Source organism: Bombina bombina, chromosome 4 (assembly GCF_027579735.1).
Source record: "Bombina bombina isolate aBomBom1 chromosome 4, aBomBom1.pri, whole genome shotgun sequence".
Classification (NCBI taxonomy): Eukaryota; Metazoa; Chordata; class Amphibia; order Anura; family Bombinatoridae; genus Bombina; species Bombina bombina.
The window spans coordinates 305,389,476-305,410,995 of NC_069502.1; the positions used below are offsets into that span (position 1 = coordinate 305,389,476).

Consider the following 21,520-nt stretch of genomic DNA (forward strand, 5'->3'; position numbering starts at 1 on the left):
GTCAAAATAAAAAAGCCCCCCAAAATAAAAAAAAACCCTAGCCTACACTAAACTGCCAATAGCCCTTAAAAGGGCCTTTTGTGGGGTATTGTCCCAAAGAAATCAGCTCTTTTACCTGTAAAAAAAAAATACAAACAACCCCCCAACAGTAAAACCCACCACCCACACAACCAAACCCCCCAAATAAAATTCTATCTAAATAAACCTAAGCTAACCATTGCCCTGGAAAGGGCATTTGGATGGGCATTGCCCTTAAAACGGCATTTAGCTCTTTTACATTGCCCAAACCCTACTCTAAAAATAAAACACACCCAATAAACCCTTAAAAAAACCTAACACTAACCCCCGGCGATCCACTTACAGTTTTCGAAGACCGGGCAGAAGTCTTCATCCAGACGGCATCTTCTATCTTTATCCATCCGGCGTGGAGCGGGTCCATCTTCTAGACATCTGGCAGGGAGCATCCTCTTCTTCCGATCGCCGCTGTAGAGTGAAGTTTCCCTTTAAGTGACATAATCCAAGATGGCATCCCTTACATTCCGATTGGCTAATAGAATTCAATCAGCCAATAGGAATTAAAGGTGAAAAAATCCTATTGGCTGTTGCAATCAGCCAATAGGATTGAGCTTGCATTCTATTGGCTATTCCAATCAGCCAATAGAATGCAAGCTCAATCCTATTGGCTGATTGGATCAGCCAATAGGATGAAAGCTCAATCCTGTTGGCCCGATTGCAACAGCCAATAGGATTTTTTCACCTTTAATTCCTATTGGCTGATAGAATTCTATCAGCCAATCGGAATGTAAGGGACGACATCTTGGATGAGGTCACTTAAAGGGAAACTTCATTCTACAGCGGCGATCGGAAGAAGAGGATGCTCCGCGCCGGATGTCTTGAAGATGGACCCACGCCGGATGGATGAAGGTAGAAGATGCCGTCTGGATGAAGACTTCTGCCCGCTTGGATGAAGACTTCTGCCCGCTTGGATGAAGACTTCTGCCGCCTGGATGAGATTGGATGTCCGGTCTTCGAAAACTGTAAGTGGATCGTCGGGGGTTAGTGCTAGGTTTTTTTAAGGGTTTATTGGGTGGGTTTTATTTTTAGAATAGGGTTTGGGCAATGTAAAAGAGCTAAATGCCCTTTTAAGGGCAATGCCCATCCAAATGCCCTTTTCAGGGCAATGTTTAGCTTAGGTTTATTTAGATAGGTTTTTATTTGGGGGGTTTGGTTGTGTGGGTGGTGGGTTTTACTGTTCGGGGGGTGTTGTTTGTATTTTTTTTACATGTAAAAAAGCTGATTTCTTTGGGGCAGTTTAGTGTAGGCTAGGGTTTTTTTATTGGGGACGGGGGTGCTTTTTTATTTTGATTAGGAGTAGTTCGTTTTTATTTTGGATAATTTTGTTTTTTTATTTTGTGTAATTTAGTGTTTATTTTTCTTTCATGTAATTAGCAAGAGTCCATGAGCTAGTGACGTATGGGATATACATTCCTACCAGGAGGGGCAAAGTTTCCCAAACCTCAAAATGCCTATAAATACACCCCTCACCACACCCACAATTCAGTTTTACAAACTTTGCCTCCGATGGAGGTGGTGAAGTAAGTTTGTGCTAGATTCTACGTTGATATGCGCTCCGCAGCAAGTTGGAGCCCGGTTTTCCTCTCAGCGTGCAGTGAATGTCAGAGGGATGTGAGGAGAGTATTGCCTATTTGAATGCAGTGATCTCCTTCTACGGGGTCTATTTCATAGGTTCTCTGTTATCGGTCGTAGAGATTCATCTCTTACCTCCCTTTTCAGATCGACGATATACTCTTATATATACCATTACCTCTGCTGATTCTCGTTTCAGTACTGGTTTGGCTTTCTACAAACATGTAGATGAGTGTCCTGGGGTAAGTAAATCTTATTTTCTGTGACACTCTAAGCTATGGTTGGGCACTTTGTTTATACAGTTCTAAATATATGTATTCAAACATTTATTTGCCTTGACTCAGAAATGTTCAACATTCCTTATTTTTCAGACAGTCAGTTTCATATTTGGGATAATGCATTTGAATTAATCATTTTTTCTTACCTTCAAAAAATTTGACTCTTTTTCCCTGTGGGCTGTTAGGCTCGCGGGGGCTGAAAATGCTTCATTTTATTGCGTCATTCTTGGCGCGGACTTTTTTGGCGCAAAAAATCTTTTCCGTTTCCGGCGTCATACGTGTCGCCGGAAGTTGCGTCATTTTTTGACGTTATTTTGCGCCAAAAGTGTCGGCGTTCCGGATGTGGCGTCATTTTTGGCGCCAAAAGCATTTAGGCGCCAAATAATGTGGGCGTCTTATTTGGCGCTAAAAAATATGGGCTTCGCTTTTGTCTCCACATTATTTTAGTCTCATTTTTCATTGCTTCTGGTTGCTAGAAGCTTGTTCTTTGGCATTTTTTCCCATTCCTGAAACTGTCATTTAAGGAATTTGATAAATTTTGCTTTATATGTTGTTTTTTCTCTTACATATTGCAAGATGTCTCACGTTGCATCTGAGTCAGAAGATACTACAGGAAAATTGCTGTCTAGTGCTGGATCTACCAAAGCTAAGTGTATCTGCTGTAAACTTTTGGTAGCTATTCCTCCGGCTGTTGTTTGTATTAATTGTCATGACAAACTTGTTAATGCAGATATTTCCTTTAGTAAAGTACCATTGTCTGTTGCAGTTCCTTCAACATCTAAGGTGCAGAATGTTCCTGATAACATAAGAGATTTTGTTTCTGAATCCATAAAGAAGGCTATGTCTGTTATTTCTCCTTCTAGTAAACGTAAAAAATCTTTTAAAACTTCTCTCCCTACAGATGAATTTTTAAATGAACATCATCATTCTGATTCTGATGACTCTTCTGGTTCAGAGGATTCTGTCTCAGAGATTGATGCTGATAAATCTTCATATTTATTTAAAATGGAATTTATTCGTTCTTTACTTAAAGAAGTACTAATTGCTTTAGAAATAGAGGATTCTGGTCCTCTTGATACTAATTCTAAACGTTTGGATAAGGTATTTAAATCTCCTGTGGTTATTCCAGAAGTTTTTCCTGTTCCTAATGCTATTTCTGCAGTAATTTCCAAAGAATGGGATAAATTGGGTAATTCATTTACTCCTTCTAAACGTTTTAAGCAATTATATCCTGTGCCGTCTGACAGATTAGAATTTTGGGACAAAATCCTTAAAGTTGATGGGGCTATTTCTACCCTTGCTAAACGTACTACTATTCCTACGTCAGATGGTACTTCATTTAAGGATCCTTTAGATAGGAAAATTGAATCCTTTCTAAGAAAAGCTTATCTGTGTTCAGGTAATCTTCTTAGACCTGCTATATCTTTGGCTGATGTTGCTGCAGCTTCAACTTTTTGGTTGGAAACTTTAGCGCAACAAGTAACACATCATGATTCTCATGATATTATTATTCTTCTTCAGCATGCTAATAATTTTATCTGTGATGCCATTTTTTATATTATCAGAGTTGATGTCAGGTTTATGTCTCTAGCTATTTTAGCTAGAAGAGCTTTATGGCTTAAGACTTGGAATGCTGATATGGCTTCTAAATCAACTCTACTTTCCATTTCTTTCCAGGGTAACAAATTGTTTGGTTCTCAGTTGGATTCTATTATCTCAACTGTTACTGGTGGGAAAGGAACTTTTTTACCACAGGATAAAAAATCTAAAGGTAAAAACAGGGCTAATAATCGTTTTCGTTCCTTTCGTTTCAACAAAGAACAAAAGCCTAGTCCTTCATCCTCAGGAGCAGTTTCAGTTTGGAAACCATCTCCAGTCTGGAATAAATCCAAGCCTGCTAGAAAGGCAAAGCCTGCTTCTAAGTCCTCATGAAGGTGCGGCCCTCATTCCAGCTCAGCTGGTAGGGGGCAGGTTACGTTTTTTTCAAAGAAATTTGGATCAATTCTGTTCACAATCTTTGGATTCAGAACATTGTTTCAGAAGGGTACAGAATTGGTTTCAAGATGAGACCTCCTGCAAAGAGATTTTTTCTTTCCCGTATCCCAGTAAATCCAGTGAAAGCTCAAGCATTTCTGAATTGTGTTTCAGATCTAGAGTTGGCTGGAGTAATTATGCCAGTTCCAGTTCCGGAACAGGGGATGGGGTTCTATTCAAATCTCTTCATTGTACCAAAGAAGGAGAATTCCTTCAGACCAGTTCTGGATCTAAAAATATTGAATCGTTATGTAAGGATACCAACGTTCAAGATGGTAACTGTAAGGACTATCTTGCCTTTTGTTCAGCAAGGGCATTATATGTCCACAATAGATTTACAGGATGCATATCTGCATATTCCGATTCATCCAGATCATTATCAGTTCCTGAGATTCTCTTTTCTGGACAAGCATTACCAGTTTGTGGCTCTGCCGTTTGGCCTAGCTACAGCTCCAAGAATTTTTACAAAGGTTCTCGGTGCCCTTCTGTCTGTAATCAGAGAACAGGGTATTGTGGTATTTCCTTATTTGGACGATATCTTGGTACTTGCTCAGTCTTTACATTTAGCAGAATCTCATACGAATCGACTTGTGTTGTTTCTTCAAGATCATGGTTGGAGGATCAATTTACCAAAAAGTTCATTGATTCCTCAGACAAGGGTAACCTTTCTGGGTTTCCAGATAGATTCAGTGTCCATGACTCTGTCTTTAACAGACAAGAGACGTCTAAAATTGATTTCAGCTTGTCGAAACCTTCAGTCACAATTATTCCCTTCGGTAGCCTTATGCATGGAAATTCTAGGTCTTATGACTGCTGCATCGGACGCGATCCCCTTTGCTCGTTTTCACATGCGACCTCTTCAGCTCTGTATGCTGAATCAATGGTGCAAGGATTACACAAAGATATCTCAATTAATATCTTTAAAACCGATTGTTCGACACTCTCTAACGTGGTGGACAGATCACCATCGTTTAATTCAGGGGGCTTCTTTTGTGCTTCCGACCTGGACTGTAATTTCAACAGATGCAAGTCTCACAGGTTGGGGAGCTGTGTGGGGATCTCTGACGGCACAAGGAGTTTGGGAATCTCAGGAGGTGAGATTACCAATCAATATTTTGGAACTCCGTGCAATTTTCAGAGCTCTTCAGTTTTGGCCTCTTCTGAAGAGAGAATCGTTCATTTGTTTTCAGACAGACAATGTCACAACTGTGGCATACATCAATCATCAAGGAGGGACTCACAGTCCTCTGGCTATGAAAGAAGTATCTCGAATTTTGGTTTGGGCGGAATCCAGCTCCTGTCTAATCTCTGCGGTTCATATCCCAGGTGTAGACAATTGGGAAGCGGATTATCTCAGTCGCCAAACGTTGCATCCGGGCGAATGGTCTCTTCACCCAGAGGTATTTCTTCAGATTGTTCAAATGTGGGAACTTCCAGAAATAGATCTGATGGCGTCTCATCTAAACAAGAAACTTCCCAGATATCTGTCCAGATCCCGGGATCCTCAGGCGGAGGCAGTGGATGCATTATCACTTCCTTGGAAGTATCATCCTGCCTATATCTTTCCGCCTCTAGTTCTTCTTCCAAGAGTAATCTCCAAGATTCTGAAGGAATGCTCGTTTGTTCTGCTGGTAGCTCCGGCATGGCCTCACAGGTTTTGGTATGCGGATCTTGTCCGGATGGCCTCTTGCCAACCGTGGACTCTTCCATTAAGACCAGACCTTCTGTCACAAGGTCCTTTTTTCCATCAGGATCTGAAATCCTTAAATTTAAAGGTATGGAGATTGAACGCTTGATTCTTGGTCAAAGAGGTTTCTCTGACTCTGTGATTAATACTATGTTACAGGCTCGTAAATCTGTATCTAGAGAGATATATTATAGAGTCTGGAAGACTTATATTTCTTGGTGTCTTTCTCATCATTTTTCTTGGCATTCTTTTAGAATACCGAGAATTTTACAGTTTCTTCAGGATGGTTTAGATAAGGGTTTGTCTGCAAGTTCCTTGAAAGGACAAATCTCTGCTCTTTCTGTTCTTTTTCACAGAAAGATTGCTATTCTTCCTGATATTCATTGTTTTGTACAAGCTTTGGTTCGTATAAAACCTGTCATTAAGTCAATTTCTCCTCCTTGGAGTTTGAATTTGGTTCTGGGAGCTCTTCAAGCTCCTCCATTTGAACCTATGCATTCATTGGACATTAAATTACTTTTTTGGAAAGTTTTGTTCCTTTTGGCCATCTCTTCTGCCAGAAGAGTTTCTGAATTATCTGCTCTTTCTTGTGAGTCTCCTTTTCTGATTTTTCATCAGGATAAGGCGGTGTTGCAAACTTCTTTTGAATTTTTACCTAAAGTTGTGAATTCCAACAACATTAGTAGAGAAATTGTGGTTCCTTCATTATGTCCTAATCCTAAGAATTCTAAGGAGAAATCATTGCATTCTTTGGATGTTGTTAGAGCTTTGAAATTTTATGTTGAAGCTACTAAATCTTTCCGAAAGACTTCTAGTCTATTTGTTATCTTTTCCGGTTCTAGAAAAGGCCAGAAAGCTTCTGCCATTTCTTTGGCATCTTGGTTGAAATCTTTAATTCATCTTGCCTATGTTGAGTCGGGTAAAACTCCGCCTCAGAGGATTACAGCTCATTCTACCAGGTCAGTTTCTACTTCCTGGGCGTTTAGGAATGAAGCTTCGGTTGATCAGATTTGCAAAGCAGCAACTTGGTCCTCTTTGCATACTTTTACTAAATTCTACCGTTTTGATGTATTTTCTTCTTCTGAAGCAGTTTTTGGTAGAAAAGTACTTCAGGCAGCGGTTTCAGTCTGAATCTTCTGCTTATGTTTTTCATTAAACCTTATTTTGGGTGTGGATTTTTTTCAGCAGGAATTGGCTGTCCTTATTTTATCCCTCCCTCTCTAGTGACTCTTGTGTGGAAAGATCCACATCTTGGGTAATCATTATCCCATACGTCACTAGCTCATGGACTCTTGCTAATTACATGAAAGAAAACATAATTTATGTAAGAACTTACCTGATAAATTCATTTCTTTCATATTAGCAAGAGTCCATGAGGCCCGCCCTTTTTTTGTGGTGGTTATGATTTTTGTATAAAGCACAATTATTCCAATTCCTTATTTTTTATGCTTTCACACTTTTTTATCACCCCACTTCTTGGCTATTCGTTAAACTGAATTGTGGGTGTGGTGAGGGGTGTATTTATAGGCATTTTGAGGTTTGGGAAACTTTGCCCCTCCTGGTAGGAATGTATATCCCATACGTCACTAGCTCATGGACTCTTGCTAATATGAAAGAAATGAATTTATCAGGTAAGTTCTTACATAAATTATGTTTTTTTATAATTTAGATAATTGTATTTAATTAAAAAAAAAATGTATTATTGTAAATGTTAGTTTTTAGTGTAAGGCAGGTTATATTTTACAGGTAACTGTATTTATTTTAACTAGGTAGTTAGTAAATAGTTAATAGTTATTTACTAACTAGTCTACCTAGTTAAAATAAATACAAACTTAGCTGTGAAATAAAAATAAAACCTAAGCTAGCTACAATATAACTATTAGATATATTGTAGCTAGCGTAGGTTTTATTTCACAGGTATGTATTTAGTTTTTAATAGGTTATTTAGGTAATAATTGTAAGTTTTATTTAGATTTATTTTAATTATATTTAAGTAAGGGGGTGTTAGGGTTACGTTAGGTTTAGGGGTTAATATATTTATGTAGTGATGCGGGAGGGCGGCAGTTAAGGGGTTAATAGGTTTATTATAGCGGCGGTGTGGGCGGATGGCAGATTAGGGGTTAATAATATTTAAATAGTGTTTGCGATGCGGGAGGGCGGCGGTTTAGGGGTTAATAGGTTTATTATAGCGGCGGTGTGGGCGAATGGCAGATTAGGGGTTAATAATATTTAAATAGTGTTTGCAATGCGGGAGGGCGGCGGTTTAGGGGTTAATAGGTTTATTATAGCGGCGGCATGGGCGAATGGCAGATTAGGGGTTAATAATATTTAAATAGTGTTTGCGATGTGGGAGGGCCTCGGTTTAGGGGTTAATAGGTAGTTTATGGGTGTTTAGTGTACTTTGTAAGACTTTAGTTATGAGTTTTATGCTACAGATTTGTAACGTAAAACTCATAACTACTGACTTTAGATGGCGGTACAGATCTTGTGGTGAAAGAGTGTACCGCTCACTTTTTGGCCTCCCAGGCAAACTTGTAATACCGGCACTATGAAAGTCCCATTGAAAAAGGACTTTTTTAAAAGTGCGGTACTGACGTTGCGTGACGGCCAAAAAGGTGTGCGGTACACCTATACCTACAAGACTTGTAATAGCGGCGTTAGGGAAAAAGCAGCATTTTGAAGCATAACAATGCTTTTTTACTCATAACGCAAAACTCGTAATCTAGCTGATTGTTAATAAAGATTGTAAAGTAATGTTTAGGGTACATTTATTTTCATTTTAAACATAAAACTTTTGTGATGCACAAATACTCATGTTTTTCTTTTTTGTGGTTATTTTTTCTTCCTTTTTTTCCTTATACTAGTGTGTCGTGAAGACTATGCAGAGTATCAGAATGTGACCAGATTTCTTGATCTAATACCTCAAGACACTTTAGCAGTTGCATCATTTCGCTCCAAAGCATATACCAGGGCTGTTATGCACTTTGAATCTTTTATCATGGAGAAAAAACAAGATATTCAAGAGCACTTGGGATTTTTACAGGTGAGCTTTTCTTTTAATTGTTGTTTATTCTACAGACCATTAAGTGTATTTGCTTTGGATCACTGTCTTAATTTTTAAATTGACCCAACACTATAATGTTGCTTTAAAAATGTATTAAACAAAAACATTGCAACCTTTTTTGCTCTGCTTGTGGAACCTAATGTTTTATTAGTTCATTAGGTTATAGACAATCAAGTACATTTATAAAAAGAATGACAAATGTAAACTGTGTTTTAATTCCTTGAATTCATGTCTGCACTGAATACTGTACACTAGGGCTATATCTTTGCTTTCTAGTTCTTTATATATGTGTGTTTTTTTGCAAAACGTACATTTAATTTAGTTCCTATAACATTTTAAGACTGGTGGAAATCAAATCTACTTGGCTTCAGCATACATTTGTCCCATTCTGCAAAATAAAATATAGTACCTATCTGCTAAATTATTTTTATATTAACTCTGTCATTACTGCCATTCTCCCCTGTCTGCATGAGCATGCTGAGTTGTTTCTATATATTACACACACAAATAAAAATAATTAAAGTGAGTCATTCTGTTAACATGTGTAGTGCAAGCTCTTCTGATCACAGCATGTGTGCTACTGCATGGACAAAACAAAAAAATGAGACACTCTTTTTTTGTTTTTGTTTTAAAAAACAGGGAGTTATTAGTATATTAGAACAGACATGAAATATTAAATAATAGAGTTAACTGGATATAGAGGGTTTATTAACTGGCTTCTGTGTGATGATTATTTGGTTTAAGAAACTGTATGCAGCTATGCATGAGCCAGATGGAGTAGCAGGAGTGAGTGCTATTCGTAAGAAGGAGGCATCATTGAAAGAACAGATTCTGGAACATGAAAGCATTGGATTACTGAGAGATGCCACAGCCTGTTATGATCGAGCCATTCAGTTGGAACCACAAGAGGTAATACCATGCTAACAATAAAAATGTAGAAATCAGCATTTAGCTATTTTTCTGCCCAAAAAACAAAACAAAAACCTTTTCTAAAAAACAAAAACAAAAAACACTCCAAAAAAAAGCCTATTACTAAACCCCAAAGATGGAACTCTCCAAACTTGAATCTGACTCCTATATGATCATCAACTGTGGTCCTTCTCTTCAGTGGTAGTCCATCTTCATCCTGGCGGCGGTCTTCTACCTTCATCTATCTTTCTTTTCTTCTAATCTTCCGCCCCCGACATCCTCTTCATGGGATCTCCTAACACACACTGAATTTTGAAAGCAAGGTACCCTGTTTATATAGGGGTACCCTTGTATTTCTATTGGCTGATTTTCATTTTAAAATTCAAATCAGGCAATATAAAAAGCTTTAATTCTATTGGCTCATTTGAAATTGAAAATAAGCCCCTATATAAAGGGGGTACTTTGCATTCAAAATTCAGTGTGTGGTGGGTGACCACATGAAGAGGAGGTCGGGACGGAAGATCCGAAAATAAGAATAAAATAAGATTTTTGCGTTTAGTGGTAGGCTTTTTTTTGGGTGTTTTTGATTTTATATTTTTAGAATAGGGTTTTGTTTTTTTTCTTTTTGGGCAGCAAAAGCTCAAAATGCCCTTCTAAGTGTAATGCCCAACCAAATAGGATGTTAGGTGGGTTAGCTGGTTAGGGGGTTAATAGTGTAGAAGGGTATTAGTTTAGGGTTTTATAGTGTAGTGGGGTATTTTATGATGGAGGTTGTGGCAGTTTAGGGCTTATTAGTGTAGTGGGGTACTTTGTGGTGGGCTATGTGGCGGTTTAGGGGTTATTAGAATAGGGATCTTATGGTAATTCGGGTTAGCGCAAAAAAATGGGTGCTGGATTTTTTTTCTGCTTTTTTCGCTCCATTGAAGTTTATGGGGGGAGTATGTTAAAGTGGTCACGATATTCTAACCTCAGCTCTTTGCACGGTTAGCATCAATATTTATGAAAACCCAACTATAGGAATAGTGAGCAGTTTAGTTTTAGAGCACTGTTTAAAAAGTCAGCTTACTAGATCATTGCTTCCCACTCAGTGTTCTGTGGCATTTCATGTTTTATATATATATATATATATATATATATATATATATATATATATATATATATATTGCTGTGCCTCAAGAAGATGAACCCAATATCTTCCTCTTAATAGAATAGGACGTACAAGAAAAAATAATACATCAGCTGTTGTAATCTAGGCTATCCATTGTGTTATTTCAGGGATTCTGTAATTGTTGAGAGTAGTAAGTGATGGCTAATAGCTTCCTTAGAATTTATTTTTTTGGCCATCAGGGGTTTTGCAATTTGAAAACTGAAAAAAAAAAAACTTCGGAAAAAAAAAACTTTTGGAAAAATTGCAGCAGATAACTTAAATTGTATTGTTTCTGTTACAATAATGGATTTGATGCCCGGTTAATAATCAAATATGTTAGTGTATAAATGCATATCTTTGATTATCACAGATAATTCATTATCACGGAGTAGTGAAGTCCATGTTGGGTCTTGGGCAGTTGTCTACTGTAATCACTCAAGTAAATGGTGTACTGAACAGCAGGTAATCTACATTCTGGTATTGTATTTACTTGTTAAATAGTTGTTTTGATAATCCGTTTTTTTTTTTATATGTTCAAGATTACTTGTCATTCTTATTAAGATTTCTGTGGATTGTTCTGTGGTTACCTTTATTTTTTTCTAATGGTAGTGAGACTCCACAAATTCCTATTCATAACATATGGGAAAATACTTCACCTGGCCACCAGAGGACCTAAGACACCCTAAACAGAGCATTGAAATATGCCTTCCACTTCTCCTACCCTCTCAGTAGTTCTTTGCCTCGTTCATGGAGATAGGCAGAGAGAGGTGCTCTGCTGAAGTTTCTGATTCTAATGCTCTCAATGGATTGGTTCCTGCAAGAGAGGGCAGGCGAAATTTTGGAATCCATATTATGTTCTTAGTAGAGTTTTGGTAAGTGTTAGCTGCTGGATGTCGCGGGAAACTTCCTATGCCTCTTCCAGTGTAACCATGCTATCCTCCCTTTCAGGCAAACAGTGTTAGTTACACTGATTTTCATTTGTGTTACAGGACTCCTCAGGATGATGGAGACTGGGGAAGTCCTGACTTTTCATTACCTTATCCCCTCTAATGGCTTGTTGCCTAATAGAAACAGGATACAACTAGTCAGATTGCAAACTGTTCTAGGATATACTATGGGGGCTCTCCAATGGAATCCAAGAACAGTAAGGGGTCAAGCTAACTCCTTTAATTTTGCACTGCACTAATTCTGGGGAAATTGTAGGCCACATAAGGGACCTCAGGACTGAGGGTCACATAATAATAGCGGCATGCACAGAATCGACATCGGGTCCTCCGACTAGACTTGCTATTCCGACCTGGTGCGTGCTGCTTTCATGTGACCCCCGATGGACATGCTTATTGCACGCACATTTAGTATGACACTTTTCATTGCGCACTATGACCTGAAGCTAGAGGTGTATACTTTTTAAGGATGCAGTCTGTTTAGGCGCCATCCCTGCCTCCATCTTTAAGTTAGTGCGCAATATCGGCGCAGCATCAGTTTTCAGCTACGGAGCGACAGCGTGGAAGCAAACTGGTCCGGAGGTGGTGAGACACCAAAGACAGATCATTCTTTTACAGTAGGCACTTAAATTGTAGATATAATAAGTTCATAATGGAGGACTCTCTAACTGAGCTTTTAATCAGGAGGGGAATTTTTCCACTCCATTATTTGATACTAATAAGAGCATACTATGTAAGTTACATAAAGTGTGTCCTCATGCACGACTATGCAGCGCATGCCTTGCAACTGTTCTACAGTCTTATTTGGGGGGCCCTGGTATCCAGACTTCCGTGGTGTCCCCCCCTCTGTTTGTGCCAACCACAGTATGCCCTGACATGACAATTTTACAACCGCATCAGGTGGTATCTATTTCTCAACATGCTGTAGTTTGCGACCCAGTTTCTGCAGAAAAAAAAATCTGCGGTATCTGCTGCCCTGACGGCTTTGCCAGTTGCAGGAAGAGAAAGGTTAAACATTATTCCTCAGAATCCAGAACCAGTAGCTCTGTTGGCGCTGCGGCAGTTAGCCATATGCAAATATCTGATGTGGACAATTCCTTGTCTAGCTCTGAAGCGGAACTTTCATCCTTTGACTCCTCTAGAGAATCTGAAAAGGACTCTGAGAATACAACCTTTATATTTAATATTAAACACCTAAGATATTTACTTAGAGGTTTTAATCACATTAGGCATACCTGAATCTAAACCTGCAGAAACGGGTACATAAATTGGATATTGTCTTTAAACCTAAGTTAACAATCCCTGAAGTGTTCCCTGTGCCTTTTTTGGTGGCGGACATTATCTCCAAGGAGTGGGAAAACCTGGAGTTCCCTTTTCTCCTACCCCAAATTTTAAAGAAAAATGTTCCCTCTACCGGATAGCCATTTAGAAGTGTGGACTACCGTCCCTAAGGTAGACGTTGCCATTTCCACCCTGACCAAACACACTACTATTTCTCGGGAAGACAGCACATCTTTCAAAGACCCAATGGATAGGGATACCTGAGAAAGTTCTTTTTCTCCCAGCCAGCTGTAGGTATTGCTGCTGTGGCTGGGACCGCTACATTCTGGTGAAACTCTTTGTATTGATCTTGGTAGAATCTTGGTAGAATCTCCATTGAAGGATATCCAGGACCACAGTCAGGCTTTGAAGACAGCCAATTCTTTTATTTGTGACACTATCCAAATAATTTGCTTCAATGCCAATAATTCTTGATTGGCAGATCTGGCCAGGAGGGCTCTCTGGCTGAAGTAGTGGTCAGCGGACATGGTCTGCTAATCCAGATTAATATCTTTGGCCGTTAAGGGTAAATCTTTTTTCACCCTAGGCTTAGATTCTATCATTTCTGTCACTGGTGGAAATGGTGCTTTCCTATCTTAGAATAAGAAATCCAGACCAAAGGGACTTCCTATGGGATGTGTTTGCTCCCTTTGTCCGAATACGACACGGGAGCCCTTCCACAAACATATCTGAGACTACCAGGGGTACCTGGAAACCAAATCTGGTGTGGAACAAGCACAAGCAGTCCAAGAAGTCAACCCCTGACACCAAGTCGGCATGAAGGGATGGCCCTCGACCTGGGATCAGGTCAAGTAGGGGGCAGATTATCTCTGGGGGATTTGGGCTGCGTCCATTCAGGACCCTTGGGTTCTAGACATAATATCTCAGGAGTACAAAATAGGTTTACTATATTGCCCCCCCCCCCCCCCCCCCCCCAAGTGGCAGGTTTCTTCTATCACAAATCTCGGGAAAGCCGGAAAAGAGAATAGCTTTCCTACACTGTGTAGACAATCTGGTATACATGGGAATTATTGTTCCCGTGTCACAGGCAGAGAAGGCAAAATCCCCATTGTTTATCTAATTTTTTCACGTGTACACAAACTTAATTTTTATTATTCTTATTTTTCATTTGTATTTTTCATCACATATATACGGATATCACAGGTGTTATGTGACATCACCTCTTATTTGAGGATCATCTCTTCAAAGGATTTGTTTTCTGTTCTACAGATTTTTCTGACTTTAACCGGAGCATTCACATTTATATCCCTTCATTGGGATTTGCTCTGGATATTTATTATCCCCATTGGGATTTGCTCTTTATTTATTGATTTTTTGTTTTTAATTGTTGAATGTTATACCCATATGTTTACTTTTTATTAAATGTACTAATTTTATGTATCGCCTGATGTCATACTTCAGCCTACTGGTGCTCCTATTCACTGTCACATTGTCTTCTACAATCTACTCCTCGACCTTTTGTAGCTCAATGCATGGAAATGGTAGGCCTTATGGTAGTGGCTTCGGACGCTATTCCTTTTTCCTGTTTTAATTTGAGACCTATACAGTTATGTATGCTCAACTAACTCATTCAGATCTGTCTCAGGTAATATCTCTGGATCCAGAGACCATGTCTCAGAAACCCATTGTTCAGGGCATGTGCTTCCTGCGCCCATCCTGGGAAATTATAACAACAGATGCAAGTTTAACAGGATGGGGTGCTGTGTGGGGCTCTCTGAGAGCTCAGGGAGTTTGGCGGTCGGAGGAGGGGACTCTTTCAATCATTGTCCTGGAGCTGAGGAACATTTTCAATGCACTACTGTCATGGCCCTGTCCATTATATTCTATTTCAATCGGACAACATCACTACGGTAGCTTATGTTAATTATCAGGGTGGAACTCACAGCTCTCTGGCGATGCTGGAGGTGTCTCACATTCTTCAATGGGTGCAGACATATCAATGCCAGATTTCAGCAGTTCACATTCCAGAACTGGGAGGCAGATTTTCTGAGGAGGCAGGCTCTTCACTCAGGGAATGGTCTCTAAACCAGTTTTTTTGCGAGATCTGACGTTGGTTGGGGTGCCCGAAGATAGATTGCTTTTCCTCTCAATGCCAAACTGCCAAGATACTGTCTTAGCAGCTCCTTGGCTGCCTTAGCAGCTCCTTGGCGGTACAGTCTAGTTAATCTTTTTCCTCCAAATGTTCTGCTCCATTGGGTAATAGCTTGAATCAAGGAGGAGAGAGTATCAGCAATCCTGTTAGCTCCTGTGTGGCAACGCAGGACTTGGTATGCAGACCTCGTGAGAATGTAGTCTGCTCCTCAATGGCGGGTTCCTCAGAGGCCGTATCTTCTGGCTCAAGGTCCATTTCTTTCATGTAATTAACAAGAGTCCATGAGCTAGTGACGTATGGGATATACATTCCTACCAGGAGGGGCAAAGTTTCCCAAACCTTAAAATGCCTATAAATACACCCCTCACCACACCCACAAATCAGTTTTACAAACTTTGCCTCCAAGGGAGGTGGTGAAGTAAGTTTGTGCTAGATTCTACGTTGATATGCGCTCCGCAGCAAGTTGGAGCCCGGTTTTCCTCTCAGCGTGCAGTGAATGTCAGAGGGATGTGAAGAGAGTATTGCCTATTGAATGCAGTGATCTCCTTCTACGGGGTCTATTTCATAAGGTTCTCTGTTATCGGTCGTAGAGATTCATCTCTTACCTCCCTTTTCAGATCGACGATATACTCTTATATTTACCATTTCCTCTACTGATTCTCGTTTCAGTACTGGTTTGGCTTTCTACAAACATGTAGATGAGTGTCCTGGGGTAAGTAAGTCTTATTTTCTGTGACACTCTAAGCTATGGTTGGGCACTTTATTTATAAAGTTCTAAATATATGTATTCAAACATTTATTTGCCTTGACTCAGAATGTTCAACTTTCCTTATTTCCAGACAGTCAGTTTCATATTTGGGATTATGCTTTAAATTATCATATTTTTTCTTACCTCAAAAATTTGACTTTTTTCCCTGTGGGCTGTTAGGCTCGCGGGGGCTGAAAATGCTTCATTTTATTGCGTCATTCTTGGCGCGGACTTTTTTGGCGCAAAAATTCTTTTCCGTTTCCGGCGTCATACGTGTCGCCGGAAGTTGCGTCATTTTTGACGTTATTTTGCGCCAAAAATGTCGGCGTTCCGGATGTGGCGTCATTTTTGGCGCCAAAAGCATTTAGGCGCCAAATAATGTGGGCGTCTTATTTGGCGCCAAAAAATATGGGCGTCGCTTTTGTCTCCACATTATTTCAGTCTCATTTTTCATTTGCTTCTGGTTGCTAGAAGCTTGATGTTTGGCATTTCTTTCCCATTCCTGAAACTGTCTTATAAGGAATTTGATCTATTTTGCTTTATATGTTGTTTTTTCTCTTACATATTGCAAGATGTCTCACGTTGCATCTGAGCCAGAAGATACTACAGGAAAACCACTGCCTGCTGGATCTACCAAAGCTAAGTGTATCTGCTGTAAACTTTTGGTAGCTATTCCTCCAGCTGTTGTTTGTAATAATTGTCATGACAAACTTGTTAAAGCAGATAATATTTCCTTTAGTGATGTACCATTGCCTGTTGCAGTTCCCTCAACATCTAAGGTGCAGAATGTTCCTGATAACATAAGAGATTTTGTTTCTGAATCCATAAAGAAGGCTTTGTCTGTTATTTCTCCTTCTAGTAAACGTAAAAAGTCTTTTAAATCTTCTCTCTCTACAGATGAATTTTTAAATGAACACCATCATTCTGATTCTTTGGACTCTTCTGGTTCAGAGGATTCTATCTCAGAGATTGATGCTGATAAATCTTCATATTTATTTAAGATGGAATTTATTCGCTCTTTACTTAAAGAAGTACTAATTGCTTTAGAAATAGAGGATTCTAGTCCTCTTGATACTAATTCTATACGTTTGGATAAGGTTTTTAAAGCTCCTGCGGTTATTCCAGAAGTCTTTCCTGTTCCTAATGCTATTTCTGCAGTAATTGCTAAGGAATGGGATAAATTGGGTAATTCATTTACTCCTTCTAAACGTTTTAAGCAATTATATCCTGTTCCGCCTGACAGGTTAGAATTTTGGGACAAAATCCCTAAAGTTGATGGGGCTATTTCTACCCTTGCTAAACGTACTACCATTCCTACGTCAGATGGTACCTCGTTTAAGGATCCTTTAGATAGAAAAATTGAATCTTTTCTAAGAAAAGCTTATCTATGTTCAGGTAATCTTCTTAGACCTGCTATATCATTGGCTGATGTTGCTGCAGCTTCAACTTTTTGGTTGGAAACTCTAGCGCAACAAGTAACAAATCGTGATTCTCATGATATTATTATTCTTCTCCAGCATGCTAATAATTTCATCTGTGATGCCATTTTTGATATTATTAGAGTTGATGTTAGATTTATGTCTCTGGCTATCTTAGCCAGAAGAGCTTTATGGCTTAAGACCTGGAATGCTGATATGGCTTCTAAATCAACTCTACTTTCCATTTCTTTCCAGGGAAACAAATTATTTGGTTCTCAGTTGGATTCTATTATTTCAACTGTTACTGGTGGGAAAGGAACTTTTTTACCACAGGATAAAAAGTCTAAAGGTAAAAACAGGGCTAACAATCGTTTTCGTTCCTTTCGTTTCAACAAAGAACAAAAGCCTGATCCTTCGTCCTCAGGAGCAGTTTCAGTTTGGAAACCATCTCCAGTCTGGAATAAATCCAAGCCTGCTAGAAAGGCAAAGCCTGCTTCTAAGTTCACATGAAGGTACGGCCCTCATTCCAGTTCAGCTGGTAGGGGGCAGGTTACGTTTTTTCAAAGAAATTTGGATCAATTCTGTTCACAATCTTTGGATTCAGAACATTGTTTCAGAAGGGTACAGAATTGGTTTCAAGATGAGACCTCCTGCAAAGAGATTTTTTCTTTCCCATGTCCCAGTAAATCCAGTGAAAGCTCAAGCATTTCTGAATTGTGTTTCAGATCTAGAGTTAGCTGGAGTAATTATGCCAGTTCCAGTTCCGGAACAGGGGATGGGGTTTTATTCAAATCTCTTCATTGTACCAAAGAAGGAGAATTCCTTCAGACCAGTTCTGGATCTAAAATTATTGAATCGTTATGTAAGGATACCAACGTTCAAGATGGTAACTGTAAGGACTATATTGCCTTTTGTTCAGCAAGGGAATTATATGTCCACAATAGATTTACAGGATGCATATCTGCATATTCCGATTCATCCAGATCATTATCAGTTCCTGAGATTCTCTTTTCTAGACAAGCATTACCAATTTGTGGCTCTACCGTTTGGCCTTGCTACAGCTCCAAGAATTTTCACAAAGATTCTCGGTGCCCTTCTGTCTGTAATCAGAGAACAGGGTATTGTGGTATTTCCTTATTTGGACGATATCTTGGTACTTGCTCAGTCTTTACATTTAGCAGAGTCTCATACGAATCGACTTGTGTTGTTTCTTCAAGATCATGGTTGGAGGATCAATTTACCAAAAAGTTCTTTGATTCCTCAAACAAGGGTAACCTTTCTGGGTTTCCAGATAGATTCAGTGTCCATGACTCTGTCTTTAACAGACAAGAGACGTCTAAAATTGATTACAGCCTGTCGAAACCTTCAGTCTCAATCATTCCCTTCGGTAGCCTTATGCATGGAAATTCTAGGTCTTATGACTGCTGCATCGGACGCGATCCCCTTTGCTCGTTTTCACATGCGACCTCTTCAGCTCTGTATGCTGAATCAATGGTGCAGGGATTACACGAAGATAAATCAATTAATATCTTTAAAACCGATTGTTCGGCACTCTCTAACGTGGTGGACAGATCACCTTCGTTTAATTCAGGGGGCTTCTTTTGTTCTTCCGACCTGGACTGTAATTTCAACAGATGCAAGTCTCACAGGTTGGGGAGCTGTGTGGGGATCTCTGACGGCACAAGGAGTTTGGGAATCTCAGGAGGTGAGATTACCGATCAATATCTTGGAACTCCGTGCAGTTTTCAGAGCTCTTCAGTTTTGGCCTCTTCTGAAGAGAGAATCGTTCATTTGTTTTCAGACAGACAATGTCACAACTGTGGCATACATCAATCATCAATGAGGGACTCACAGTCCTCTGGCTATGAAAGAAGTATCTCGAATTTTGGTTTGGGCGGAATCCAGCTCCTGTCTAATCTCTGCGGTTCATATCCCAGGTGTAGACAATTGGGAAGCGGATTATCTCAGTCGCCAAACGTTGCATCCGGGCGAATGGTCTCTTCACCCAGAGGTATTTCTTCAGATTGTTCAAATGTGGGGGCTCCCAGAGATAGATCTGATGGCCTCTCATCTAAACAAGAAACTTCCCAGGTATCTGTCCAGATCCCGGGATCCTCAGGCGGAGGCAGTGGATGCATTATCACTTCCTTGGAAGTATCATCCTGCCTATATCTTTCCGCCTCTAGTTCTTCTTCCAAGAGTAATCTCCAAGATTCTGAGGGAATGCTCGTTTGTTCTGCTAATAGCTCCGGCATGGCCTCACAGGTTTTGGTATGCGGATCTTGTCCGGATGGCATCTTGCCAACCATGGACTCTTCCGTTAAGACCAGACCTTCTGTCACAAGGTCCTTTTTTCCATCCGGATCTGAAATCCTTAAATTTAAAGGTATGGAGATTGAACGCTTGATTCTTGGTCATAGAGGTTTCTCTGACTCCGTGATTAATACTATGTTACAGGCTCGTAAATCTGTATCTCGAGAGATATATTATAGAGTCTGGAAGACTTATATTTCTTGGTGTCTTTCTCATCATTTTTCTTGGCATTCTTTTAGAATACCGAGAATTTTACAGTTTCTTCAGGATGGTTTAGATAAGGGTTTGTCCGCGAGTTCTTTGAAAGGACAAATCTCCGCTCTTTCTGTTCTTTTTCACAGAAAGATTGCTATTCTTCCTGATATTCATTGTTTTGTACAAGCTTTGGTTCGTATAAAACCTGTCATTAAGTCAATTTCTCCTCCTTGGAGTTTGAATTTGGTTCTGGGAGCTCTTCAAGCTCCTCCGTTTGAACCTATGCATTCATTGGACATTAAATTACTTTCTTGGAAAGGTTTGTTCCTTTTGGCCATCTCTTCTGCTAGAAGAGTTTCTGAATTATCTGCTCTTTCATGTGAGTCTCCTTTTCTGATTTTTCATCAGGATAAGGCGGTGTTGCGAACTTCTTTTGAATTTTTACCTAAAGTTGTGAATTCCAACAACATTAGTAGAGAAATTGTGGTTCCTTCATTATGTCCTAATCCTAAGAATTCTAAGGAGAAATCATTGCATTCTTTGGATGTTGTTAGAGCTTTGAAATATTATGTTGAAGCTACGAAATCTTTCCGTAAGACTTCTAGTCTATTTGTTATCTTTTCCGGTTCTAGGAAAGGCCAGAAAGCTTCTGCCATTTCTTTGGCATCTTGGTTGAAATCTTTAATTCATCTTGCCTATGTTGAGTCGGGTAAAATTCCGCCTCAGAGAATTACAGCTCATTCTACTAGGTCAGTATCTACTTCCTGGGCGTTTAGGAATGAAGCTTCGGTTGACCAGATCTGCAAAGCAGCAACTTGGTCCTCTTTGCATACTTTTACTAAATTCTACCATTTTGATGTATTTTCTTCTTCTGAAGCAGTTTTTGGTAGAAAAGTACTTCAGGCAGCGGTTTCAGTTTGAATCTTCTGCTTATGTTTTTTGTTAAACTTTATTTTGGGTGTGGATTATTTTCAGCAGGAATTGGCTGTCTTTATTTTATCCCTCCCTCTCTAGTGACTCTTGTGTGGAAAGATCCACATCTTGGGTAGTCATTATCCCATACGTCACTAGCTCATGGACTCTTGTTAATTACATGAAAGAAAACATAATTTATGTAAGAACTTACCTGATAAATTCATTTCTTTCATATTAACAAGAGTCCATGAGGCCCACCCTTTTTTGTGGTGGTTATGATTTTTTTGTATAAAGCACAATTATTCCAATTCCTTATTTTATATGCTTCGCACTTTTTTTCTTATCACCCCACTTCTTGGCTATTCGTTAAACTGATTTGTGGGTGTGGTGAGGGGTGTATTTATAGGCATTTTAAGGTTTGGGAAACTTTGCCCCTCCTGGTAGGAATGTATATCCCATACGTCACTAGCTCATGGACTCTTGTTAATATGAAAGAAATGAATTTATCAGGTAAGTTCTTACATAAATTATGTTTTTTCTATCTCAATCTCGATTCTCTGGGGCTGACTGCTTGGAGATTGAACAAATTATTTTGTCTGAGAGAGGATTCTCTGAGGTTGTGATTGATACATAAACCCATAACCAGACGTATTTACCATAAGGTGTGGAGGACTTATCTGTCTTGGTGCCGGAAACGTGGATTCTCTTGGCTAAAAGATTCAGTATTCTTCAGTTCCTACAGGATGGACTGGAGAAAGGTCTATCAGCTAGTTCTCTTAAGAGTGAAA

At 39.4% G+C, this 21,520-nt stretch overlaps 1 protein-coding gene across 1 annotated transcript in view; it reads left to right on the forward strand.

The window, feature by feature from the left end:
* Positions 1–21,520, forward strand: part of ATR (ATR serine/threonine kinase) — a 455,512-nt gene that overhangs the window by 227,873 nt on the left and 206,119 nt on the right. The window contains exons 29-31 of the mRNA XM_053711664.1: positions 8,511–8,689; positions 9,455–9,619; positions 11,137–11,228. Coding sequence (XP_053567639.1) covers positions 8,511–8,689; positions 9,455–9,619; positions 11,137–11,228 — 436 coding nt within the window. The remainder of the gene's footprint in view (positions 1–8,510; positions 8,690–9,454; positions 9,620–11,136; positions 11,229–21,520) is intronic.